This window comes from Paramormyrops kingsleyae, chromosome 6 (assembly GCF_048594095.1).
Source record: "Paramormyrops kingsleyae isolate MSU_618 chromosome 6, PKINGS_0.4, whole genome shotgun sequence".
Lineage (NCBI taxonomy): Eukaryota > Metazoa > Chordata > Actinopteri > Osteoglossiformes > Mormyridae > Paramormyrops > Paramormyrops kingsleyae.
Window position 1 is genome coordinate 36,009,470 of NC_132802.1, and position 25,855 is coordinate 36,035,324.

A 25,855-nucleotide genomic window follows, 5' to 3' on the forward strand; every position below is an offset into this window, starting at 1 on the left:
TATTTATGCAACGCAATTTTAATATATATTTACAGTGTTTCAATTTGGTGTGCAGTAACAGCACATTTTTGTTGAACTTTTGCTAATAATCATAGCAATGGCAGGGCTAGACATAAGCCGCGGCACCACGGCCAATGGCCGTCGTGCCTTTCAAAATTGGCCGCACGCCTCCTCAAAATTGAAGTACCTTACGGCCAAGATTGGCCTGCCTTTAATGTTTGTCTGGCCGTATGCCCCCTTTTTACCGAAAGTAACGTTCATTACACAAAAGACTTGCGCACGACACGGTCCACTTTACCTCGTCAACAATCGATGCATCTGTACTGAACCCGAACCCAACCTTCGATACGAGAAACGAGGTCGACCCGCACATCTCGTAATTCCCAACTACTGAATGAACCGCAATGAATTCTGGACTAATACGATCATGTGTTCGTCGCATGATTGGCTGGTACGGTATGTATCGTCCAGCCTACTATGGAGCCACAGCAATGACAATGGTGCATCATCGGGGGTTACGTTTTTTGATTGGAAAAGCCATCTGACGGTTTCCGAATAACAGATAGGTGTCCTCTTCGGTAATCATCGTGTAGTCGTCGTCTGCTGCTTATGCTGTCACCATGCTTCGCAAAGATTGAGAACGTAAAAGAAAGCAAGCTGAACTCGCGGCTACTGCCGCAAAATGTTGCAAATTATCTACTTTGTTCAGGTAAGTGTCAGATGGTGTTGTAAAAAAACATTTGCCGAGGCAGAGCAGATTTGACTCAGAGAAGTACCAAGCTCTGCTGGGAGGATATAGGACTGGTAGCGTGCAGTGTGCAAAAAACAAACGTCAAGTCAATTGTCATGTACACTAAAAGAATACGGGTGTTCTGAGCAAACAAATACAAAAATATTGACGGCTCCTTTATTGTTGGATTTTGTTTTTTGAAATAAAGCTATATATATATCTATATATATATATATATATATATATATATATATATATATATATATATATATATATATATATATATATATATATATATATATATATATATATATATATATATATATTCTGTTTCAAATCGAAGGTCGTATTGCGTAGGTTGTCTAAACTTGGTAATTACAGTAATTGGTAATTAGTGACTCAGTATTGACCCAATGCCTTTTTGGAAAGTTTCTGCTTTTTTGAAAATAAAAAAATGCATCCTTTATGGAAATAAAATTCCTCCACAAGGCCCGAGGTGTCCTATGAAATTTCCAGATTTTGGCCTTGTGCCCAGGCTTAATGGCCTTGTGCCCTAGAAAAAATATGAATAGCCAAGGCCAAAGTGGCTGTGCCCTCCTAAATCCTTATGTCTAGCCCTGCAATGGTCATGTTACCACAATGGGCCAATTATCTACCCGGTTCTGATCAGATACCGGACTCTGTATGGGGCCCCGAAACCAAACAACTGAAGATGCATCGGGCTACAGACAAAGGTAGGTGGGCAGGCAGAGGAAAATGCACCGTGTGTGTTTTTAGTACCAGGAAACCCACCAGCATTTGGTAAAAATCAATCTAAATAAATCAATTAAGTAGCCTGTTCACTAGCCCCACCCACTGGAGATCAGAATCACTCTGGGCGACTGTGCGGGGTGAGCAGAAATGGAGGAGACACCCATGTACAAACAGGTCAGAGCCGCTTATCTGGATTAATAATGCTGGGGGGGGCAAACGGCCCCATAATGCAGCCCTCAGTCCATTAATCCGAAATCGAACAGCAGAGCCAGAATGGGTCGGCCCTTAGCCAGGACACGACCGTTCTGCTAATGGACCCTTCCGGAAGGTGCTGGCATGAGTAAGGGGCTCGCCGAGGCTGCAGAGCCCTGCAGAGCCTGATTAGCAGAAGGCGGGCCGGCTCAGGAGCGCGGGGGCGCCCGTGTCGGAGGGCAGCCAGGCCTCCAGACCAGCAGGAGGGGGCAGCATGCAGCTTCAGCGTGGACGGTCACTGCAGCAGAGGGCGCCGTCTCCCCCATCCCCCCACTACACATTCATCTGCGAATGTTTCATGGTTTAACATACTGACTCAGCGGATGCTTTGCGCGAAAGCCGCTCCGATGGCGGCCGCTGATAACGGCACAGACCTCCAATGCCTTTCTCCTTTACATCCATCACAAGACTATTTTTAGCGATGCGAGGACCTCCGGAGCTGCAGTGCGCTCTTTCACAGCGTCACACGTGCCAGCTTCTCTCCAACCCCACCAACCGCCTCCCAGGCCCCCTGTGCACCCAGACTCTGCGGTGACGTGCCCCCCACCCAACTCTGCACACCGTCACCAGAAGCCCAAACGCTGCGGCTGCAGAAACATGGCCCCAGCGAGGGGGGAGGATTAACATCTTCACACTAGCAATAAAAAAACTAATTCAAAACTGTTGGGTTGCTAAGCTACACTAACAGGACCGGACATGCTCGACAGGCCCTCCTTTCCGGCAGACAGACAGCCACCCCAGATGCCCGGGAGCACTCCCTCTCACAGACCCCCCCCTGAAAGCTGCACGGTAATGTGAGCCCCCATCTCCTGACACGTCAGAAACTCCCCAGGCCCTCAGTTGGTTCCTTATGCAGATTTGATATCACATAGATTTACTAAATGTCACAAACATTAACCGGCTTGTTCTGCATTCATCTCCCAGCCAGTTACCCTGAACAGGGTCATGGAGGGTGGGGCCAATTCCAGGCAGCAAAAAGGGGGATTAGCCTGAATGGGATGCCAGTCTACCACAGGGCACACACACACACACAGGTTCCTATTCCAATCATTGTGGGGACCGTCCATTCACTTCAATGGACAAAACCCCAATCCTAATTATAGCTTAACTATATTTTGGACATGCAATGCTTTTTCTAAACTCTACCTGGATGGGCTATACATGTGAACGCAAATGTCTGAATCAGTTGCGCCGGACATTAAATGTAAGCTTCCCCAGTACAAAGTCTGGGTCATTTCCCATTAACTCCCATGTGTGAATGGAGCAGGAAATTGTCTGGAGAATTCACCAGGAGCAAGTGGGTGTGTTCATGCGACTGGTGCAAAAACGCCACCCCTCATCTAAACCAACCGGAGCATTTCTATTAGGGTGTGAACGCGTCTGACATGTGTGAAAGGGCAACTGCAGGAAGCCTGATTCTCTGGACAATGTCCAGAGTTTGTGTGTGTAAACTTAACCATAAGTAACCAAACAAAATCACACACACACACACACACACACACACACACACACACACACACACACACACACACAGAACGATTTATAGATACCAGTTGATCTAACCAGAATACCCAGAGTACCCGGAGAAACCCCACATCACATGGGGAGAACATGCAGCCTTCACAGACACAGCGTGTTGATGAAATTCGAACCTCCAACCCGGGAGGTACAGTGCCTGATGGTTAGGGACCTGCAGACTACAGCTTTAATGCTATCCATTCTCTTTCGAAAAAAATGGCAGACCGCAGACAGACATGTGCCAGGGTGTGGAGAGAGGGAGAGGGCAGACTCCCCCCCAGGCATGGCTGCCACCCCCCAGGCCCCGCTGAGCCGCACGGGCTCCCTCCCCACCCTTAACGGGGTCACTGCAGCTAAGCACCACGCCGGCACCTAGAACAGCTCACTGAGCTCCAGCACATGGTGACACCGCACCGCCCGGCACCGCCCGGCACCGCCCGGCACCGCACCGCACCGCCCGGCACCGCACCGCACCGCCCGGCCCGGCACCGCCCGGCCCGGCACCGCACCGCCTGGCACCGCACCGCACCGCCCGGCCCAGCACCGCACGGCACCGCACCGCCCCGCCCGGCACCGCACCGCCCGGCCCAGCACCGCACGGCACCGCACCGCCCCGCCCGTCCCGGCACCGCACCGCCCCGCCCGTCCCGGCACCGCACCGCCCCGCCCGTCCCGGCACCGCACCGCCCCGCCCGTCCCGGCCCGGCACCGCCCCGCCCGGCACGGCACAGCCCGGCACCGCACCGCACCGCAGCGCCCGGCCCATGTCGGGCACCGACGCCAGCAGCGGGGTCTCGGTGAGAATGGGGACACGGGGACTGACCAGGGGCAGTGCCAACCACTATGTAGCAGGGGGAGGGAGAGCGAGAGGGGGAGAGAGCGAAAGGGGAGTGGGGAGAGAGAGAGAGAGAGAGAGAGACAGCATGAGAGCGAAAGAGGGAGGGGGAGAGAAAGAGAGGGAGAAAGAGAAAGAGAGGGTGAGAGCTGTTCACAGAGGCGCTTTGTAGAGGGAGACCATCGCTATTCAGCCCAGATGCGGGTCAGGCTGAGAATGGCCCTATTCACACCATTAGTCCAGTTGGGGGGGAACCAAGCAGCAATCTACAGAAACACGAGCACTGTCAGAGACAGGGGGCGCCATGGACCGAATGGGCCAGGGCCAGGACCAGGACCAGGACCAGGACCAGGCCACGTACCGGCTTTCCTTTACTTACAGGAGTCACATACACGCACACGAGCTGGTTTCCTGAAAGGCACGGTGCTCCCTGGGCTGTGGGGGCACGAGTGAAGACCGCACCCATCTGCCCCCAGGGGGCAGCACGTTTCCGTCACATGCCCCACGACGATCAGACGTGCCCACCACCACGCGGGTGCCAGCTGGAGGGGAGCGCAGGCAGGCGAGCACACGACACACTGCCGTCTACGCTTACGGCGGGCGTGCCAGGACACCACGGTAACGATAAAGACACTGGCAGACACACACTGGCAGAGTCGCCCACTGCGCAATCACAGCTGACTCAAAGTGTGTAGCCCTGCCACAAAGCCGCAGGCCCGGCTGCACTGGAATGCGGGTTACTGGGAGGAGTCTGGGTCAGCTGATGCAAAACAGACACACCAGTGGGTGGGGCCACACCGTCGGCTAGCTGAGAGGCAGAACGTGACGCTCCAGAAAGGTAATGGGAGATGAATAAAAAGATCAGCATGACTGTGGCGTGTCAAGATCGCGTCAGACACCGGCATCACGCGTGGACAGAGGCGGCGGAAAGGCAAGCACTCACCCGCTCGGCGTCTTCGGCCCCAGCGTGGCCCCCGCCCGGTGGCGACTCGGCGGGGGCCGGACCAGGGCTGCTGGGCGTCTCTGTGGTGGAGGAGGAGCGAGGTCGGCCGGCCAGCAGCAGCGCCTCCTGCTGGCTGCGGCGAGGGGTTTGGGGGCTGCATCTGGGCGCCTCGACAGAGGCAGGCTTGCTGCGGCGGTTCTGCAGGCTGCTCCCTCGCTTCATGCCGGGGGGCCCACGGATCTGCTGCAGCACGCGGCTCAGAGCTGCGGAGGGGGCGGGGGGGTCAGTGTCAGCCGGGCCCGGGGGCGGCTCCCCGAGAAACGAATCCGGCTCAGGGGGCTCTGAGCCGAGGGGCGTGGCGGAGGGGCGGCGCCGCTGCAGCTGGAAGAGCTGCTTGAAGCTGAGGCCCAGCCCACTGACATTCCCCAGGGCGCCGTGCGTCACCCGGGACTCGGGAGCCGACGCCCTCCGGCCCGCCGCCGCCGCCGCGCGCCGCGCTCCTCCTGGATCCGGCTCCTCGTGATCCAGCTCGCTACTACTGTGATCCATCGGGGGGCGCCCTGGGGTTGGTCTCGCCACCGGAGTCACATGGAGCAGGGAGGGGTGGGGGTGGGCTGAGGGGCGGGGCTGGCAGCAGGGTTACGGGTACAGCCTCTAGGGAGAGCGTGAGAGGCGTGCGCTGGCATTCAGATGGAGGACGTGGGGGTTCATGCTTGTCTGACACAAGAGGAGATACAAGGAGTCATGACGTGATGATGCATTAAGGGTGACAGCAGCAAGGGGCACGACACTCATTCCTTTGGTTCAGCTGTCTGACGTGTACGTTTCAGCCCCGACTGAACAAAGCTGATTTAAACTTCACCTGGACCTGAAACAAGCACATCACACAGAACCAAACACCAGCTACAGAAACAGCCTTTAAATGTAAATTGAATGAACGGTGTGGAGACAGTCAAATAACTTCTGATGCATCCCTTCAAAGCTTTTATTCCCATCGATTAAGAACAAGACCTTAGTTGCTTCCTACAACAAAATGTTTTCTTCTAAATTTAAGGCTTAGGGACTATGAAATGAAAACAGGAAATTCTTATTATGGGCTTATCAGGGAGTGGGGGAGGGTGGGGACTGGACAGACAGCTCAGAGACAGATATAGCAATGAGAGGTCATGGGATCTGGCCCTCTGCCCAAGGATGCAGAATTCAAGTAAGTACTCCCTCCTGCAGGGGGCAGCAGAGACACCACCACTGCTTTGTTACTCTGCACCACCAGCACATTCAGTGTCGTGACTCCCTGGCTTTTTCTTATTATCTGACATGGAGGATGGGACCAGCCCTGACTGTGAGATGATCAGAGTCTCTCAGGCATGGGAATGTGTTGCTTTTTTCTCTTTAACACGCCCTCGCAGCTCGAGGTGTGAGCAGCAAGTTGCTTGTCGTGCATCACAAATTGCAGTGACGGCTCGCTGGGGAGGTAAAAGCATGACGCTAACTAGGGCTGTCGCGATCACGTTCCGATATAATCGCGATTATTTGGCGCATGCGCAATAACCACCAGGGCTTTAAAAGACAGGTGAAACATTTGTCCGGACGCCGGCAATTCGGCACGTTATAGTCATTTACTCATACCCACAGTTTGGTACACAGATCAGGAGTGTGCCTAAGATAATAGTAAGATTTGTATTGTGAGGCCCAAAAGTCAGTAGTCTGTATAAATTCAGCATATCCTTATGCTATTTAAGTTCAGTCGCCACATGCTATTGTTTTAATAAATCATGGATGCAATAAGCACTGAAGTGGCACTGAAGAAAAGAACAGCTCAACAGCTACAACATCTTTCAAAAGAGGAGATATTGTGGATAAACAAGGTAAAAGATGTTGGTGGTGTGCTGGTACTTTTTGCAGTTTCAAGTCCCGTTACACGTTACACGTTGATTAAACATAAAGATACGAATTTATACAGATCACTAACTTTTGGGCATCACAATACTCTCATTAATATTTCAGGCACACTACTAAACTGCTTACCAAACTGTGGGCAGAAGTAATCGTCTGTATAGTACCGAAAAGCCGGTGTCCGGACAAACGTGTCACCCATCATCTAAAGCCCTCGGTGATGATTGTGCAAGCGCCATATAACTGCGATTACACTGCGATTGTACGTCACGATTGCGACAGCCCTAAGGCTGACACAACCAAACCTGAGGGTGAATGATGGAGACTATTCAAGCCTGTTACGGGGGGGTCAGTGGAAGATTATGGGGTGCAAAGCAGGGTCCGGGGGGGAGGGGCAGGGGGGAGTCCTTAAGGAGAGAGAAGAGGGAAATGGCACCTACCATCGGCCTCACTGGGCCCGGCTGGACTCACTGCAAGCGGTCACCTGTAGAGAGGAAAAAGGGGTGGGAGTGTATCAGTATCACTGTGCCTTAAGCTCCACCCACTGGACACACAGCAAGGGGGCCATCTCATCTCATCTGTCACTGGTCAATATCCCGCACCCACTTCAACTCACTGGCGACCATGTGACACGTTCACGCGGATTCCAGAGACCCACCTGTTCCACCAGGATGTCAGCCTCCTCCTGCTCCTTCCCCCAATAATTCCTCCACTCACTGCCTCCCCACGTTTCATACGTATTTTATAACACACATAAACAAGGGCAATCCTGCTCCCCCCAATGGAACCCAAACATTGGATACGACGTGACTTTCACACAACGTGTGAGACCTTTTCATCCTTGTCCGTTACCGCCCCCCCCATCCCAGACAAAAGCAACAGCCTCCCTGGGCTGATCTGCCAGCAACACCCCGTGACCGAGGAACACACCTGTTCGTAGAAGCACACTCGTAATTCTCGGAGATGCAGTTAGCTTTCGAAAGCTTTCCCCACCCAGAACACTCTGTACGAGGCTAAAGGGGAAAGCAGTTGAGCAGGAACTTCAGTTTAGCAAGAACGACAATTTGGGCGGGACACAGTCTCTTCTGGAAAGACGCATTTGGACTCCACGAAACCAGAGCAATGGAGACCATGTGGTGATCACAGAAAAGGAACTCACTTCTGATGAAGGGCAGCGGAAACAGCAACGGGTTAATATTTCAACCCCCCCCAGAAGGAAGTACATGGTTACCACACCCTCTTTTCAAAACCTACATTAAACAAGGAAACTAACAATACCATAAACTGCTATTATATTCATAATATAGACATGCGCACAAGCACACATAGCTAATTTTTCAATAAAATTTAACCAAACTGGGAGGAGCACAAATATTTCAGAGAAATTCCCCTGTCAAACTGGTCTGACACCTCACCTGCTTTCTGTAAACGCACCTCCAGCTTTCCGTGGAGAGATTCCTTTCCAGAACCGGATCTCTCAGATATCACTTGTCTATGTCTATGGAGAACTGAAAGACGCACAGAGTTCCTGCGGTGTGACGGACAAAATCCGAACCTCCTGGGCAGCTTGTTTACCGTGTGTGTGTGTGTCCCGGCACACAGAAGCCTGCTCCCTCCGTCACTAGACATACCTCTTTAGATCGAGCACAAGGACACAGACAAGCAGTCCTTGTGCTCCAGGTTGCCACAATAATGCTCATTTAACGTAGTTTCCCCGTGTGGACGAGAGCCAAAGACATCGGTAAGGGCTGCAGAGTCAGCAATCTCAGACTCTCCTCTCTCTGCCATGGTCCCCCCCCCCCCAGCAGAAGAGACACAAGCCAGATCAAAATAAACCCCACAGGAGGAATTTCACTCACCTGCGCCGCTGACACCCTCATGGCCAACGCCCGAGACGGGGTGACTGACTTCCAGCTCCAACAGCGACGTGGCACGTTTTCATGACCCGGAACTCCCACCCTGACCCGGTGCGCTTTAAAAACAGGGACATGACCGCAGCGGGCTCTGAGGCCACTACAGACACCATCTACGAAGCCATGGACCTCTTCACCATTCATCCCATGAGTACGCATGGGGGGGCGGAGCCAACGGCATGTTGACGCCTCTCCCTTGACACACACACGTGCTTAGCAGTCGCACTGTGCTCTATTTACGAATCACCTGCAGTTAAAGGACCTGAATGGGGAAAATGAGAATTCCCAGGTGTCTTTTTAGGTTTAACTGCACAACAATAGCCAGACCAATGTAGATTTAAAAATAGGTTTTTTTGTATTAGTTACCCGTGGGACAAATAGTTTGGTTTGACTGTTGACTTTGCTGGATGCTACACTTGACGGCCTGAGCCTTTGGGAATCCTCACCCACGAAGATGCACTTCCTGGATTGGCGGCCATCAGACGGGACGAGTCACATGGTAACGAAACCTGCACTCAGCTTCTGAGTCACCGCAATAAAAGCCAGTAATCTTCCACTCTCAATCCCAGCCCAAGGATCCTAATCTGGAAACTAACCCATGGTGACATCGTACGGGTGAAGGTGATGGCCGGTTGCCTTAACAAGTGATGCCATATTTGGGAGCGATGAGGCCAACATCTGGCAGCATCCAGGGCACTGGCAGCAGCTGGCAGGAGGAGCCCCCTGCTACTACAGCAGCACCATGCAAACCTCATTCCTGGGGGGGCTCCCCCTGTAAGTCACACGCACTCCAACACAGGTGCCACAAAATGCTTCAGGAACAAACCCAGTATTGGCTTACACTTTAGTACTGGTTGACTTTGATTACTGTTTGCTACACTGAACCTAAGAGTTGACATTGGTTTGTATCTTCAAAGGGATTCCTGTCTGCACAGCTGAAAAGAGTACAAATCTGTTTGTTTTTAAAACACTGCACAAAAGGACAGCCTTCAGTACCTTCAGCAACTGGACCCGGCACTATGTGGTGACACAGCTGCGGGTAAGATAGCTGGGAGGACAAGGATTCTTTCCCTGGTTTCATATGGAAACGCACAAACTCCAGACAGGAGAGCAGCACCGTTTCCCACCACCGTCCGATTCCTATTCCAGGAGGCCTGCATTTCATGAGAGTGGTGTCTAAAGGATGAAACAACGTTAAGTAATATTTCTGTGGTCCAAGTGCCGGGGCTCTTCTCTCTCCTACTCACTTGAGAATGATGCCAATTCCGAAAAAAAGAAACTACGGACAGCAGACAGACACAGCTAACACTCCCACCTCCAGATAACAAACTTGTTAAGAGTCTGATAAACTCGCTCACCTCAAAGGAATGAGTCAGGACGGCTGTGAGCTCAATGCGGCCATTATCACAGAAACAGACCAGGGACCGTGGGACCAAAGGGGCACAAGGTCCCAGGCGGGGGTGGACCTTCAGAAACACAAGGCCGGCCCAGGAAGTACAGTCCCACAGGCAATTAACACACTCGACATACAACAGAGTCAATGATGCAACACCACATGCCAACAGTGAAGTGAAGAATGTGGAGCACAGTCAGCCTTAGAACCCAAGAGTAAGCATAGACCACAGAGAGAACCTGCTTTACTTCGGTCTCACCGTTACTGCAGGAAGTATTACTCAGTTCTTATCAATGAAACAGTAAATAATTTAAGGCATGCTACTCAAAGCCGAAATGTGCCCTCAATCACAGGGCACCTGAAACAGACACAAGTTGCTAAATCGCAAGAAGGTTATTTTTGTTACATCGCCGAAGAATTGTCAGAAATACCATGCCGACAATCATTTCTCTATGAAATGCAAAAATTTGCAGTACGTCTGTAAAATTTGTAGGATGTACTTTATTACGGAAAATATGAGTTGAATATTCTTACAAGAAAAGTAACTTACAGGCAAAATGTAGGCGATTCATCAGTGTTTCCACATTCATGTCCTCAAATGCAAATGCACAAGATAATGTGCTTTTTACCCACGCAGGTACATTTTTTTAATAACACAAATGAACTGACATTCAAGACACAAGCTGCTGAGTGCCACCCGGCTTGTTTCTGTATTGTGAAATGAAGCACACTGATAAACTTATCGCCTGAAAAGGCAATAAGATCAAAATTTAAAACACACCTGTCACGCTCTGTCTTCCTGAGTAATCGCAAAACTTGATTCCTCCTTTTCCGAAGTTAAAAAAAGCACGTATTATACATACCTCAGTATCGAGCATTTAGTTTAATCGGCTGGTCTTTGCCAGCAAGGGCGACCGTTTTCAGTCCGAAGGTATGCCAACTCCTTTTATTTTTTACTGAAAAAAAAAACGTGCAGTGATCGATAATACGATAAAAATGTACTGCCAGGAGCCCAAACAGCGTTGTCATTGTATTTTGTAATAAGAGGCACGTAACAAAATGAAAAACAAGGCTGCCTTGTTCGCGGTGCTCATTGTCATTTGCACAGAGGATCGCGCCGGCAGTCTTTGGCCGTTTTTCCGTGCTTAATTCATCATTTCACAGTTACAATGTCTAATTCAGCGCACACTGAATAGAGTCCAACGTGTACACACACTGTTTAACGTTATCTGGGTCATTCACTCGGGAATTTTGGGAAAAACTATTGTCACTCTCCTATGTTTCGTGAATGAAATGCAAAATGAACTTAAGTTCACGTCTGAATGCACTGTATTTAAACAGAATGGTTAACATGGATAAGTTGCCATTCCCGAATACACAAAATATTAATTTTCAATATGTGGCAAATTGCGCGTTTTCGTGTAGATTTGGTTTATCACTTTCACTGAAACTCCATCCACTGCGTAACATTAAATACACCAAGCAGTAAAAAGCATGGGAGCATGATACACGTTACAGTACTAGCTGGAATGTCACCCATCTAAAGAACAAACTACTGAGATTCATATCATAACTATAACAATACAGGACGGTAATCTGGAGTTTCTCAGCTGTATCCATAATCAGTGTTTTTCTTACAGCTGTTTTTTTTTTTTTTTTTTTTTTTTTTTTTGAGGGGGGATACTGGCCATGCAGTCATCTATACAGCTAGAAATGCAGGCTGCCTGTGGCAATACGCACAGGACACAGCATCGTTTCCTAACACAGATATTACATCAACTGACAGCTTAAACCTGAGATGCAATCCGCGCCCAAAATGTGAAAGGCTTCCGTGGGAAATGCCAGCGCACACGAATCTTCCTTTCCATCATGTTGAACTATGTGCATAGCACCGGCTGAGACACACGCACACAAGTTGAGCCCGTGATTTCTAACACGCTAGCTCGATAGCAAGGTGGCGCCTACACTTATAAAACTGCCTACGTTACACATATAAATCCGACACTGACACCCGGCTTCCATATAAACTATGCAGCGAGAGTGAGCTACATGTTTACTTCACGTGCGTTAGTGAAAACCTGGCATTCTTTTTTTTTTTTAAAATAAACACTTACAGAAGCGCCGTAGACTGTGCCGAAGAGTGGTCATATCGTCTGATGGAGCACTCCCACGATGACGCCATAGGACGTGCTTACGTAAGACGCGAGGAGTGCAGGCTGGCGGGAGGGGCTGACCTTCATGGGCGTAACTTCGGGCATGAAACTAGGCCGGAAAAGTCGCGCACGTAACCGGAAATTGCTAATATGTCGTGTTTCAATTGGTTCGGTGCTTTCGTGATGCCAAATATTTTTTTTAGATTGTAATGAATTTGTTCATGAACAAACAATATTAAAATTAAGCTGCCTGATTATCACCTAGTCATCACCTAAATATATGTACCTATCTCTATTGGTGACAAATTATTATTTTCTATAAAACTGAGCCAATTGTTCTCTCTGTGAATTCTTGATACTAATATGTTAGTTTTTTTAAGCCTTTAGTTTTTTTTTTTTCTCTTTTGAACGCACTGCAATTAAATCCTTTACTGCTGCCTATGTAGGCCTACTTAATCTGCAACCAGGTGTAATCATGGAAACAGTCTGTGCTTGTGACCATATGGTTTCAATTCTTCTCTGTATATTTGTGAATTAAACATTTTAGCGATATTTTTCAGCAAAGACTTTCACAGGTTTTCATTTCCAATGCTGTGTTATTGTATGATTTATTTGATCCATCTAATCACGATAATTTATGTTTGCTGACAGTATCTTAAATGTAACCCAGCCAAAGTACACAAACCTGTTATGAATCATCCTATATATCAAGGATTTATGTGTGTGTGTGTGTGTTTTGTATGGTCCAGGTATACATTACGTTGTGGGGACCAAATGTCTCCACAATGTGATAAAAATCTGTTATTCTGAAGTTGTGGGGACCATTTTTTGGTGCCCAGAAGGGGAAATTCAATTTAATAAAAATCTGTGACTGACTAAGGTTAAGGTTGTTATTGTTGGGATTAGGGATTTGCCCATAGAAATGAATGGAAGGTCCCCACAAAGATATGAGTATCTCTCTCTCTCTCTCTCTCTCTCTCTCTCTCTCTCTCTCTCTTTCTCTCTCTCTCTCTCTCTCTCTCTGTACTTCAGTAAATTGCCCTTAGTGTGAATAGTTTAAGGAATTTAAACCAGTAAATTTATCATCGTCCCCCATAAATGCTTATTGTAACACATCTATTGATCATTTAGGGAGAGAAACTGATAATATACTAAGCCCTCCACTTGATGATGTTTGTAAGATATATAATATAATATAATATAATGGGGCGGCAAGGCTGTTGCCTCGCACCTCTGGGACCTGGGTTCGAGTCTCTGCCTGGGTTACATGTGTGTGGAGTTTGCATGTTCTCTCCGTGTCATCGTGGGGTTTCCTCCGGGTGCTCCGGTTTCCCCCCACAGTCCAAAGACATGCTGAGGCTAATTGGAGTTACTCAATTGCCCGTAGGTGTGCATGTGTGAGTGAATCGTGTGTGAGTATTTGGCCCCCCATCCAGGGTTGTTCCCTGCCTCGTGCTTCTGGGATAGGCTCCGGACCCCCACGACCCAGTAGGATGACCGGGTTGGACAATGGATGGATGGATAATATAATATAATAGATGGCACATTAATAGTTCTTCTGTGTGCTAAAACTGATCTCCTGAGAATTTTATTTCTTTCTCATTTCAGAATTACACTCACCTAAAGGATTATTAGGAACACCTGTTCAATTTCTCATTAATGCAATTATCTAATCAACCAATCACATGGCAGTTGCTTCAATGCATTTAGGGGTGTGGTCCTGGTCAAGACAATCTCCTGAACTCCAAACTGAATGTCAGAATGGGAAAGAAAGGTGATTTAAGCAATTTTGAGCGTGGCATGGTTGTTGGTACCAGACGGGCCGGTCTGAGTATTTCACAATCTGCTCAGTTACTGGGATTTTCACGCACAACCATTTCTAGGGTTTAAAAAGAATGGTGTGCAAAGGGAAAAACATCCAGTATGCGGCAATCCTGTGGGCGAAAATGCCTTGTTGATGCTAGAGGTCAGAGGAGACTGGATGTGGAGGTCAGAGGAGGTGGCCCTGGAGACTGGAGACTGGACCCCACCGGGTACCACTCATCTCCACTACAAATAGGAAAAAGAGGCTACAATTTGCACGAGCTCACCAAAATTGGACAGTTGAAGACTGGAAAAATGTTGCCTGGTCTGATGAGTCTCGATTTCTGTTGAGACATTCAAATGGTAGAGTCAGAATTTGGCGTAAACAGAATGAGAACATAGATCCATCATGCCTTGTTAACACTGTGCAGGCTGGTGGTGGTGGTGTAATGGTGTGGGGGATGTTATCTTGGCACACTTTAGGCCCCTTAGTGCCAATTGGGCATCGTTTAAATGCCACGGCCTACCTGAGCATTGTTTCTGACCATGTCCATCCCTTTATGACCACCATGTACCCATCCTCTGATGGCTACTTCCAGCAGGATAATGCACCATGTCACAAAGCTCGAATCATTTCAAATTGGTTTCTTGAACATGACAATGAGTTCACTGTACTAAAATGGCCCCCACAGTCACCAGATCTCAACCCAATAGAGCATCTTTGGGATGTGGTGGAACGGGAGCTTCGTGCCCTGGATGTGCATCCCACAAATCTCCATCAACTGCAAGATGCTATCCTATCAATATGGGCCAACATTTCTAAAGAATGTTTTCAGCACCTTGTTGAATCAATGCCACGTAGAATTAAGGCAGTTCTGAAGGCGAAAGGGGGTCAAACACCGTATTAGTATGGTGTTCCTAATAATCCTTTAGGTGAGTGTATATTGCTGCATATAATTATATTAGATGGTTGTGGGCCGCATATTAGATATTGATATTTTTAACTTTTTTGAACCCAGAACTAGCCAATTCTTGAGAAGCATATTATATAAATTACATTTAGTATGTAATTCAACAACTGTAATACATTAATTGTGTTAGTATATTAGGTTGAACATCACCAGGATGATATAAGAGGGACTGAAATCCTGAAAGCTCTGTGTCTGTAGCATCTGTTGAAAACATTATGTTCTAGCAGTCTAAAATCAGGTGTGTTAAAAAAAAAACGTCAGATTTCTTTAACACATCCATTTATCTACAGTAGATCAGAGCAACACAATTTGTGTTAATTTTACAAAATCCAGTGTTTATCCATTTAACACAGGCAGTCATTTAAGTTTATTTGTATAACTACAAATCTCTCACATATTGTGTTTTGCTGTCATACATCATACATTATTCTGGCACTTACTGTTCTCCTTGGGAAAAAAAACTAGTATTTCTACCCATATGGCAACCCATCGAATAATAGTTACACTGTCAGTAAAAAAGATTACCAATTTGTACCCATGACTTGGTCTCGCCTTCAAGACCCTCAAGGGTCTTTCAATTGTATCCTATAGCTATAGAACATTTTTGTATCATTGGGTTACATTAATGTTGTTTGTTTCTTGGGGATATTCCTCAAAGTCCATTTCTGTGCCTTAAATTAAAGTAAAAGGTATACATTTACCTACAGCTAGGGTACAATTGGCACACTCTACATTGGGGTACAGCCCCAGTTACAAGCAAAGGTACAAACTGTTTTTTCTGACAGTGTACCTGAGATTCACCTGTCCGCCGCTGACATGAATAATCAAATGAACTGAAAAGTGAGAGTGAGTTACCAGGCAGGTATGGACAAATGACAAACTCGCAGTCTACAACGCAATTTGACAAATGTTCAATGCAAGTAATTTGTTACTTGTGTAGTTTTTTTATTTTATTTTAATTTTAACAAAAAATTAAGGTAACAAATTGTGCTAAAGTAGTTATAATACAAAAAACGTGTTGTTTAATAATAATAATTGTTAATAGTGTCTATAATGTGAAATCAAGGTGTCATATGGAAGAATCTGGGACTTAAAGATTCTTAAGCGCAAATAATGGACTGGTGTTCAGTATCAGAACTACGCTGTCAAGAAAAAAGTACCAATTTGTACCATTGAAGGTACAATTATTTGTCATTGGGACTGTACCCTCAAGGGTCTGTCAGTCGACTCAGATGTATCATTAGCTGTAGGTACTGTAAATGTACCTTTTAAGGTCCCTATGACAAGACTATGATTAGAAGCACTCTTAGTCACTTTTACTTAGAATATTTGGGGTATTTTACTGAATCATTTAATATGAAAAGGAAAATGTTTCATGATGTTCGTTTAGGTAAGTTTATTGCACAACGCCAAACATTGTACAGTACAGATTTAAACAGTCTGGGATTCCACTGTTCAAATATTTAACACTAGAGGGAGCAGCAGCACTAGAAATAGTAAAAACCTCCAAGATCTCTCAGCACGTAATTGCCACGTTAGGATAATTTTTTTATTCTATATTAAATACGAAAAACACATTTTTATATTGCACAGTTCATCAAAAAAATATCTAGATAATAAATTTAGTCTTACTTTTAAAGTATTCACAAAACTCTCTAAATGGATAACTTGAATTAGCCAGCCATAACAAGAAGTCATTTATAAGACCGAGGGACATCCTATACAGTTCACAGTGGCTCTAATTGGATTTTTACCTCCAGGTGGCCCTATTGTAAAATTAACTGCTTCGAAAATAGTGTAAATAATAGCTGAATGTATTTCTGAAATAAAATTTTCATCATAGCGGAGTGTGCGATGGGTTGGCGCCCCATACTAGGTTGATCCCTGCCTTGCGCCCTTAGCTTCCGCGATAGGCTCAGGACCCCGCGACGCCGACCAGGACAAGCGGGTACAGAAAATGGATGGATGGATGTTTGACAGCCGAGTAGTACAGGAATACAGTACGACGCTTGACGTGGACCAACCTCAATGTGCAACACATTGCTTACCTATAAGTAACGTCACGTTCATGGTGAAAAACAATTGGGCCGTATTGTTACCTTTCCACCTTCGTATTATGGTAAACAATGATTTCACAGGTTGCTGAATTTTATAAAGGATACTTGTACCATATAGCCTACACCATTGTGGGTAATTTCCGAAATAGATTATTACCGATGTGCCACGTGTGACTTTCTAATTGTGTTCTGTTTTTAGGCTGAATGAGAGCTTCGCATTTAAAAAAATTGTGTTTTATTACCATAATATAAATGGTTGCATACATATATAAATAATTATATCGGATTGTAGTGTAGTAAATAAACTGGAAAAGTCGGCTAGTAATTGTAAAGAAATGTTTTCCGTTTAGTATAAACCTATACCGAGAAAAAAAATGTTTTGCCCGGGTGTCTTACGGTCTCTGGGTAGCAAAATATTTAAAAAGTGCAATGACATGGATAACAAAAGTGAATGAAATCAATATTTCACAAAATGTGTGACTATAACAGGAAGCAGAATAAGTATCAGCCTCGTTGTTAATGATGTCGATCACTCGCAAAATAGCCCAGGTCTTCTTATACATTTATGCTGTGCAGACTACCAAAACAGCTTTTCTTGCTCTGCGTCTCATAAGGTGATATTCCCTGAACTTAATAATTAACTGGATAGTTCCCCGAATCATAAACGTGAACTTTAAAAAATCTGCCCAGACCATGAAAATTCGAAATCCAGCTATTTTTTTACATTTTATATCACGTCAGCGCCCACATTACTATGCGATCCGACTCTTTATAAGAATTTACCGATCAGCTCCCGTAGGTGAAGTGGTCTATTACAAACTCCGGATCCAGATACACATCGAAACGGTAAAATCTACTAGACCAGCCTAGATACAATGGTTCATAGCAATTTGATTTTACAGCCTGTCTGTGATTTCACTGCCATGGATTGTGCTTGTTTACCCGAACATCCCCTGGATGGAATCTAGGGAAGTTTGTGGCTGTCAGCCTTTCTTCTCCATGGCTAATATTACCGCGGTGCGTGGGCTCAATGCACTGACTGCAACACACTCTAAAACCCGCACCACAACCTCAGAAGATGCAGTGTTCTCTGGAGTGCTTGTTTGTGGAGCAGAACACGGAATCGGTGTATGCATACAATTTGAGTTTTGGGGATTTAAAAATGGGGGCCATGTTTCAGATGCCCTGGTGTAAGAGATTTAGGGATGTTGTCCCTGTGGTCCAGGCAGCCGTTCCTCCCAGAGCACCTAGTAATAGACCCCAAAGTTAGACAGAACAGTTAAAGGTCAAGAAAGTGGAATAATGCGTTGCTTGCTACTATCGATCCTCTTAATGTGGTTTTATATGAAGAATGAACAGTCCTCAATTTAAATATTATGCCTAGAGACCACTTGCTTGTGGAGCACTGGTCAGTTTATCCTGCTGTCTGAATTCTCATTGCACAGAAACCCCTCTCAAGTTCTAGAAGGTGAATGAGGATCATAATCACGTTGTAAGCACAGGAATATCACCCCACGACATTTTTCACATCTCCCATAAACACAATTCTTTGGAGTGAGAGTTTAATAGGCACTTAAGTTCTGACAACATAGCACATACTTTGTCATGAAAAATTTGATAGGAGAAGAAGTATCTTTTGATAAATTCCATTCATTTCATTCTTTAAGCTGTTTATTCTTTCTGGTAAATCAGGCCAATCCATTTAAGGCGCTCGTAGGTCAGAACGATTTTCGTTTATTCAGTGCCTCCTGGGGACCATCGCCCTGGTCAGACCGAGTTGTTTTCTTCTACTCGTGTCATGTGTGTGCCAGATAAATCTTTTACACTGTTTGCACTCCCAACTCTGATAAAAATAAAACAAATCTTCAATAAATCCGATCCTCTACTGTCTCTGAGTCTGGCCTGTAATGACCAGCATAGCATTCCACTGATGTTTTGTTTAATTCAAGATGACCTGTCACCTCTTAACCTTTGATGAGAAAATGTTCCACCAATCATAAAGTCAAAATGTGGAAAAAGAGAGAACAAGCAAACTGAACATGAGGATAGAGACGATCATGATGGAAGAAGGATTACAGCCAGTGAAGTAGATGGTGAGAGGAGGTGACGTGTTGCCAAGGTTAGCCAGTGACAAACGGCCCTCTGCTGGGAGCTGGGCAGCCTGCTTCCTCTGCTGCTTCCTCTGCTGATTCCTCTGCTGCTTCCTCTGCTGCTTCTTCTGCTGATTCCTCTGCTGATTCCTCTGCTGCTTCCTCTGCTGCTTCTTCTGCTGCTTCCTCTGCTGATTCCTCTGCTGATTCCTCTGCTGCTTCTTCTGCTGCTTCTTCTGCTGATTCCCCTGCTGCTTCCTCTGCTGATTCCTCTGCTGCTTCCTCTCCTGCTTCCTCTGCTGCTTCCCCTGCTGCTTCCTCTGCTGATTCCTCTGCTGATTCCTCTGCTGCTTCCTCTGCTGATTCCTCGGCTGCTTCCTCAGCTGATTCCTCTGCTGCTTCCTCTGCTGATTCCTCTGCTGATTCCTCTGCTGCTTCTTCTGCTGATTCCTCTGCTGATTCCTCTGCTGCTTCCTCTGCTGATTCCTCTGCTGCTTCCTCTGCTGCTTCCCCTGCTGCTTCCTCTGCTGATTCCTCTGCTGATTCCTCTGCTGCTTCCTCTGCTGATTCCTCTGCTGCTTCCTCAGCTGATTCCTCTGCTGCTTCCTCTGCTGATTCCTCTGCTGCTTCCTCTGCTGATTCCTCTGCTGCTTCTTCTGCTGATTCCTCTGCTGCTTCCTCTGCTGATTCCTCTGCTGCTTCCTCTGCTGATTCCTCTGCTGCTTCCTCTGCTGATTCCTCTGCTGATTCCTGGGCATAACGAGCGCATGTGTTTACATGTAGTGTTGGGAGAAGCTGAGAAATGCTGGATTACCAAAAGTGCCATCAGGGGAGCATTTATTGCATCAGCATTGCCATATGTATTGAGTACAGTGAATATGGGTTTGATATGTTGGGGCAGGCAGGCGTGTAGTTAGAAAATTGCCACCTTGGACCCCCTCAGTAGATTTTGTCAAGCAGGGCCCCTCTGACGGTAGATTTTGGGGCCCCAAAATCTGAATCTGCCAGGGTTTCCATGCCCCTTATCATAGGAACATAGATTAGATGCATGTGAGATATTAATGTACTCACTTTTATTGTCTAGAACGGATGAACTACTGAGTGAAAGTCTTGGGTCACAAGTTCCTTTCAGCAGTGCAGTATATTAAATAAGCAAACTGTATGTAAAACAACTGTACAACAAAATACAACTTTACTTATGCACAAATGAAACTACAAAGTATAGTACACATACAGTGCAGCATACATGCAGTATGCTTACAATATACCATGGGGCAGACAGACAGACTGTAGGTGTAATACAATACAGTTTAGTGAACCAGAGGCATTCACTAGTGCAGTGGGGAGTGGAGGTGGTGACCTGGGGATGGCTGATATCAGTTGGAGTTCAGCATCCTGGTGACCTGGTGGAAGAAACTGTCCTGGAGCCTGCTGGTCCGGCTCCTGAAGTTGCGGTACCGTCTGCGGTGAGCAGTGCGTGGCCAGTGGTGGCTGGGGTCCCTGGTGATTTTTGCAGCTTTCCTCCGGTGCCGCTTGGTGTATATGGCCTGAAGGGGTGGGAGTTCCTTTCTGATGAGAGGTCCATAACCATCTTTACTCTGGGGATCAACCTGGAGGAGATCAGTTGCTTGAAAGCAAAATCAATTCCTAGGTCATTAATCACTCATTGTGGTATATTGTTTAGAGAATATTGAGAATAAAATGCTGATGAGAAGAACAAAGCAGTTTTGAAACTGTATGATGCCTCCAGAATTTTGATGAAGCATGTTTATATTGCCTGTTTAGAACCTTAATAGGCAATTACCGTTTCCAATTAAGAGGCAATGAATTTCAGGTACTTGAAATATATAAATATGGATTATACATTATAAGAGATATACTGACAGAGATTGCTGGTATAATATACGGTGTTTTCATCTGGGAATCTGACACACAATTTCAATGCTTATCTGAATCATTAAGCATAATTAGTGGTTAAATTGGTATTTGTTTTAGAGAAATTGCTTAAGATTCAAAACAATTGCTTGTATATGTATATATGTATGTATGTATGCATGTATGTGTAAGGGCTATGTGTGCAGACAGAACAGGAGGGTTTAGCATCAGAGGGTGATCTGAAATCCGTACCCCTTTAAATCAGCCTGAGTGACGTGGACGTGCACAGCACTGCAGTAGCATGGGGTTTCTTGTGACTCAAACAGTGTTTCTATATATAGAGCCCCAGTTCCATGTGTAACCATCATGGGATGTCCTCCAGGTTCTCCGGATTCCCCCTACAGTCCAAAATCACATTAAGGTGAATTGGAGTTAGTAAATTGTCCATAGGAGTAAATGGTGTGTGCGAATGGTGTGTGAGTGTGCCCTGTGACGGGTTGGCAACCTGTCCTGGGTTATTCCCTGTCTCATGTCTAGTGTTTCTAGGATCGGCTCCTGACCCCCGTTTCCCTGAACAGGACAAAGTGCCATGAAAGATAGGCTTGCATAGAAAGCAATTATTCTAATTGGAGCATACAGTAGCGCCACTTTGACTACCATCATCTGGTTGGGTAGAGAATTGGTACACGAAGGCCCATGGGCTGATAAGGAGATATGGAGCTGTTATTTTGCCGGCTGATTGGGCTGCTGTCCAGGGTGCTGAAACCCCTCATTGGCCGAGCGGCTTCCTGAGGATTGCTCTGCTTAACTCTCTGCCTTTGGTCATCTAAAGGTGTTGATACACAGGGCAACATTTTGAACAATGTTGCTGCTAATGTTGTTGAACAATGTGGCTTGGGCACTTTCCTACTGATATTAGGCAGCAAGTTTCAATTTGAAAAACTTTAATCGCCAATGGGCAACTTTTTGCGATCATCCAGATCCAGAGGAGTTGCCCTTTCATTCTCCTGGTTGCCCCGTGTATCATCACCTTAAGTGCCTCATGGCCCAACTGGCCAGAATGTCACCATTACTGAAAAAAAGGTAAAAGGTAAAAAGGTTTTTTCTTATCTAGTCAACTGTTTAAGAATTGAAATTCTTATGCATGATCAGTTAGACAGGTTGTCAACAGCTTTAAAAACAAAGGGTTGCCCACCATACTATACAAATCTGAAGGCAATTCAAATAATAATATTACGTTATCTGTGAGAATCGATACGATTCAGCTGCACCTACCTATAAACTTAATAAACCCAGCTGTACTGACGTTGAACCTGGTTACACGTTCCATAACCCTTAGAGATTTATATCGAATAAATGCTTCATCTTACTTGGGGAAATCAGGTTACTTTCTTTGCTGGAGTGGATATTGTATATCTGACTGCATTCAGAAACATGTCAGGTTAAAACTTCGATTATATAACCATTTGAAAGGTAAGAATGAGATAACTCTGTAAGTTACTGTAATGGTGGATGGGCTGATCCTTTTCAGCTTCACTGAGGGAGATTTCATCTTACTGCCCAGTGTTGACACCTGCTGCAAATTACCGGTATATTTTCACATTAAGTCAGCTGTTATTTGATTTAAATTCCACAGCCGTCATACGTGAAATAAGTTGGCACAGTGAAAACTTTTCAAATTTCTCCCAAACGACCGCAGTGGCTGCGGTGCTTGACATCACCAGCCGCGTGTGCAGACGGAACCGGCCGGTTTAGCAAGGAAGGGTGCTCTGAAATACACGTCCCTTCAGTTCAGGCTGAGTGACGTGGTTGGGCATAACACTGAAATCGCATCAGGTTTCCGGGGGCTCACACACTGTTCCTGGGTGATCTGAGTAAGCCAGGAATACCCCGGGGTCTCATCAGTTCATGGTCGGTGGCCTTCAGCTGGCGTTTAGACAGACCACTGTGACGGATGGTGCAGGGTGATGCAGCAGGAAGGTGATGGATGACCGGCAAGGAGAAAGGGAAAATCCCACATCTCTGAGCTCTAGCTAATGAGGAACCTTAATACAGAGCCGCCGTGAGGTGTCACATCATCTGGGTAGCATACAGGCTCCAAACCCCGGCACCGGCGGGACCAGATGCGTCTGGAGGGACGTGCCTATTAAAGCAAAGATGGCAGAGACTGTCAGGGAACCTTGGGTCACTGTCTGGGTGCGGAACCTTTAATCTTACACCCCTCTGTGGTAACTCAAGCCCTTTTTCATGCATCTTTGCAACTCAACTGTTCAAATGAGGGCGGTTTGTGAATGGGGTGCATTTCCTATATGAGTCTGCGATTACTGCAATCTTATACCACCTATACAACCCTGTTAAACTCAGACAGCTGCTGGAAAGCTCTGCAATATAGCCCAGAGGCTCGAAGGAAAGAAACGAAACCGGCTGTGTTTCTCCATTTCTGAAGAAAAACTAAGAATCATAGACTGAGAGTGAAATAAAAGAGATATTTTTCATATATATATATATATTTGCAGTTATTTTGTTAACATCTGTACGTATCATTTGTGTTTTGTGCTTGTAAATGGGAACAACGAGCAGCATATGTAAATGTGTATAATATATTATTTCATAGCCTTCCGAGATGCATTATGGCTGCCTTTGAAGTACAGGGAGGGGTGTTCTTTTGGGAGCCCAGCAGAGCTGTAAATTGCTCAGCTGCCTGTACGTGAAGGAACTGATAATTGCAATGATGAAAATGTTCATTTTCGTATTTTGGATTTAATTCAGTATTTCAAATAAAAACAAATGAAATACTGAGCATGAAATATCATTCTTAACATTTTACATGGCGGGGAATAGACCCTTTTCGTAGAGGAAATGCTTCCATGGTTATTTGTTTTGATAGATAATGAATAGCACATTCCATTTTCTTTGTCCTGCTGGTGGTCAATACCGTCTGCGTGGCATGGGTGGTAAAATGAAATATGCATATATCCATTCATCTTCTAGCTTATCCAGTATTGAGAATATCATTGGAAGCACATGGAGTATAGCCCAGGAACCACACAGAAAATATCCCTGGAATGACAAGAAGAATAACCCAGGGAGCACACAGGGAATTTCCTTGGAAGCACATGAAGAATACCCCTGGAATGACAGGGAGAATACACCAGGAACCACATGGAGAATACCCCTGGAATGACAGGGAGAATACACCAGGAACCACATGGAGAATACCCCTGGAATGACAGGGAGAATACACCAGGAACCACATGGAGAATACCCCTGGAATGACTGGGAGAATACACCAGGAACCACATGGAGAATACCCCTGGAATGACAGGGAGAATACACCAGGAACCACATGGAGAATACCCCTGGAATGACAGGGAGAATACACCAGGAACCACATGGAGAATACCCCTGGAATGACAGGGAGAATACACCAGGAACCACATGGAGAATACCCCTGGAATGTCAGGGAGAATACACCAGGAACCACAAGGAGAATACCCCTGGAATGACAGGGAGAATACACCAGGAACCACATGGAGAATATTCCTGGAAGCAAACGGAGAATAAGCCTGGAAGGACACGGAGATTAGGGAGAACAGAGGGCACAAGGCAGGGAAAAACCTTGGATCACAGGGCACACTCTCATGCAATCTATAATGGGCACTTTAGAAACACCAGTTTGCTAATTGTACTTTTTTTGGACTGCAGGAGAAAACTGGAATTCACGGATGAAACCTACAAACACAAGGAGAACTGCATGCACTCAGAGATGAGGTCAGGATACCTAAAAGCCAGCAGCTGTGAGGCCACAGTGAGCCAGCATATCACCCGATATCTATATCCATTTATATTTATATTTTCGTATTTTAACCAAAACATCACAAAGCCAAGCAAACACAGGGAACTGTACACTGTCTCATTATCCCTTTTAACACATAGTCCAGAACCTCTGCAAGTCCACCAAGCTGAGCCTATTCACATCCTAAGACAGTCAGCAGCTGAATCGGGCCCAGTGGAGTTTTGTTTGAGCCGAGGATGGTGATTGATGGCTGCATACAGCAGAGCATTGCCTGCTCTTTCTTTGGCCCACTGCTATGATTATAACATACAAATGAGAGGCATGTCATACACAGGCTGATCCCGGATTTTTGACCTTAACCCCTACCCAGCCCTAACCTTAACCATGAGTAACCAACAAAATATGCAACTATTGCCATTATTAATTTTTTGATTGCATTCACAGATCTTTGTCAAAATAACAGGTTCTTATTACATAGTGGGGGTCTTCTGTGATACTCTGGCTATGTTGGTGACCCGTCACTGCATTACCCTTAAGCAAGCCATGGATTTAAGAAATATGAAAACGCACAGGATTCAATTGCATTCCATTCATGTAGGACAGAGAACTGGGGTCATATATATTTGCATTTACTTGGAGAATTGTGAGATCGATTGTCCAACCTGTCAAACGGGTTGACAAAAGCCTCTGGAAATGACACATTCACATTCAGGGGGCGTCCTGGCTGCTGGGTCAGACGCCTGGGTCAATGGAAACACAAACAGGAGTGACGAGGGGATCAAGAGGCAAGAAGCTGCTCCAGACCTACAAGAGTGCCGGGCTCAGAGGAACCCTTAAAAGGGTTAGGGCAGCTCTGTCTCCCCTTGTTAGAGTAGCGCCC

General features: G+C 46.2%; 2 protein-coding genes across 7 annotated transcripts in view; one reads left to right on the forward strand and one right to left on the reverse strand.

The window, feature by feature from the left end:
- tmcc1a (transmembrane and coiled-coil domain family 1a) overlaps nt 1–12,420 on the reverse strand; it is a 51,076-nt gene extending 38,656 nt beyond the window's left edge. Inside the window, exons 1-4 of one of the 6 annotated variants that reach the window (XM_023819254.2) lie at nt 9,204–11,043; nt 8,784–9,099; nt 7,365–7,408; nt 5,032–5,748 (exon numbers count right to left, since the gene is read on the reverse strand). In XM_023819254.2, coding sequence (XP_023675022.1) covers nt 5,032–5,580 — 549 coding nt within the window. In that variant the 5' untranslated portion in view covers nt 5,581–5,748; nt 7,365–7,408; nt 8,784–9,099; nt 9,204–11,043. Of the gene's footprint in view, nt 1–298; nt 487–5,031; nt 5,749–7,364; nt 7,409–8,783; nt 11,044–12,344 lie in introns of those variants that run through there. The other 5 variants (XM_023819257.2, XM_023819255.2, XM_072713146.1 and 2 more) reach the window with 5 other exon arrangements.
- LOC140591827 (uncharacterized) lies at nt 8,865–20,064 on the forward strand. The gene is made up of 2 exons (XM_072713263.1): nt 8,865–8,988; nt 19,367–20,064. The coding sequence occupies exons 1-2, from the start codon at nt 8,865–8,867 to the stop codon at nt 20,062–20,064; spliced, it is 822 nt and encodes a 273-aa protein (XP_072569364.1).
- Nucleotides 20,065–25,855: the final 5,791 nt, after the last annotated feature.

What these genes read in the sequence shown, in the direction of transcription:
- LOC140591827 (XM_072713263.1), top strand. Translation starts at nt 8,865, where the DNA reads ATGACCCGGAACTCCCACCCTGACCCGGTGCGCTTTAAAAACAGGGAC. An exon ending in CTTCACCATTCATCCCATGA is followed by an intron (nt 8,989 to 19,366) that starts GTACGCATGGGG and finishes CTCTGCTGGGAG; the next exon opens with CTGGGCAGCCTGCTTCCTCT.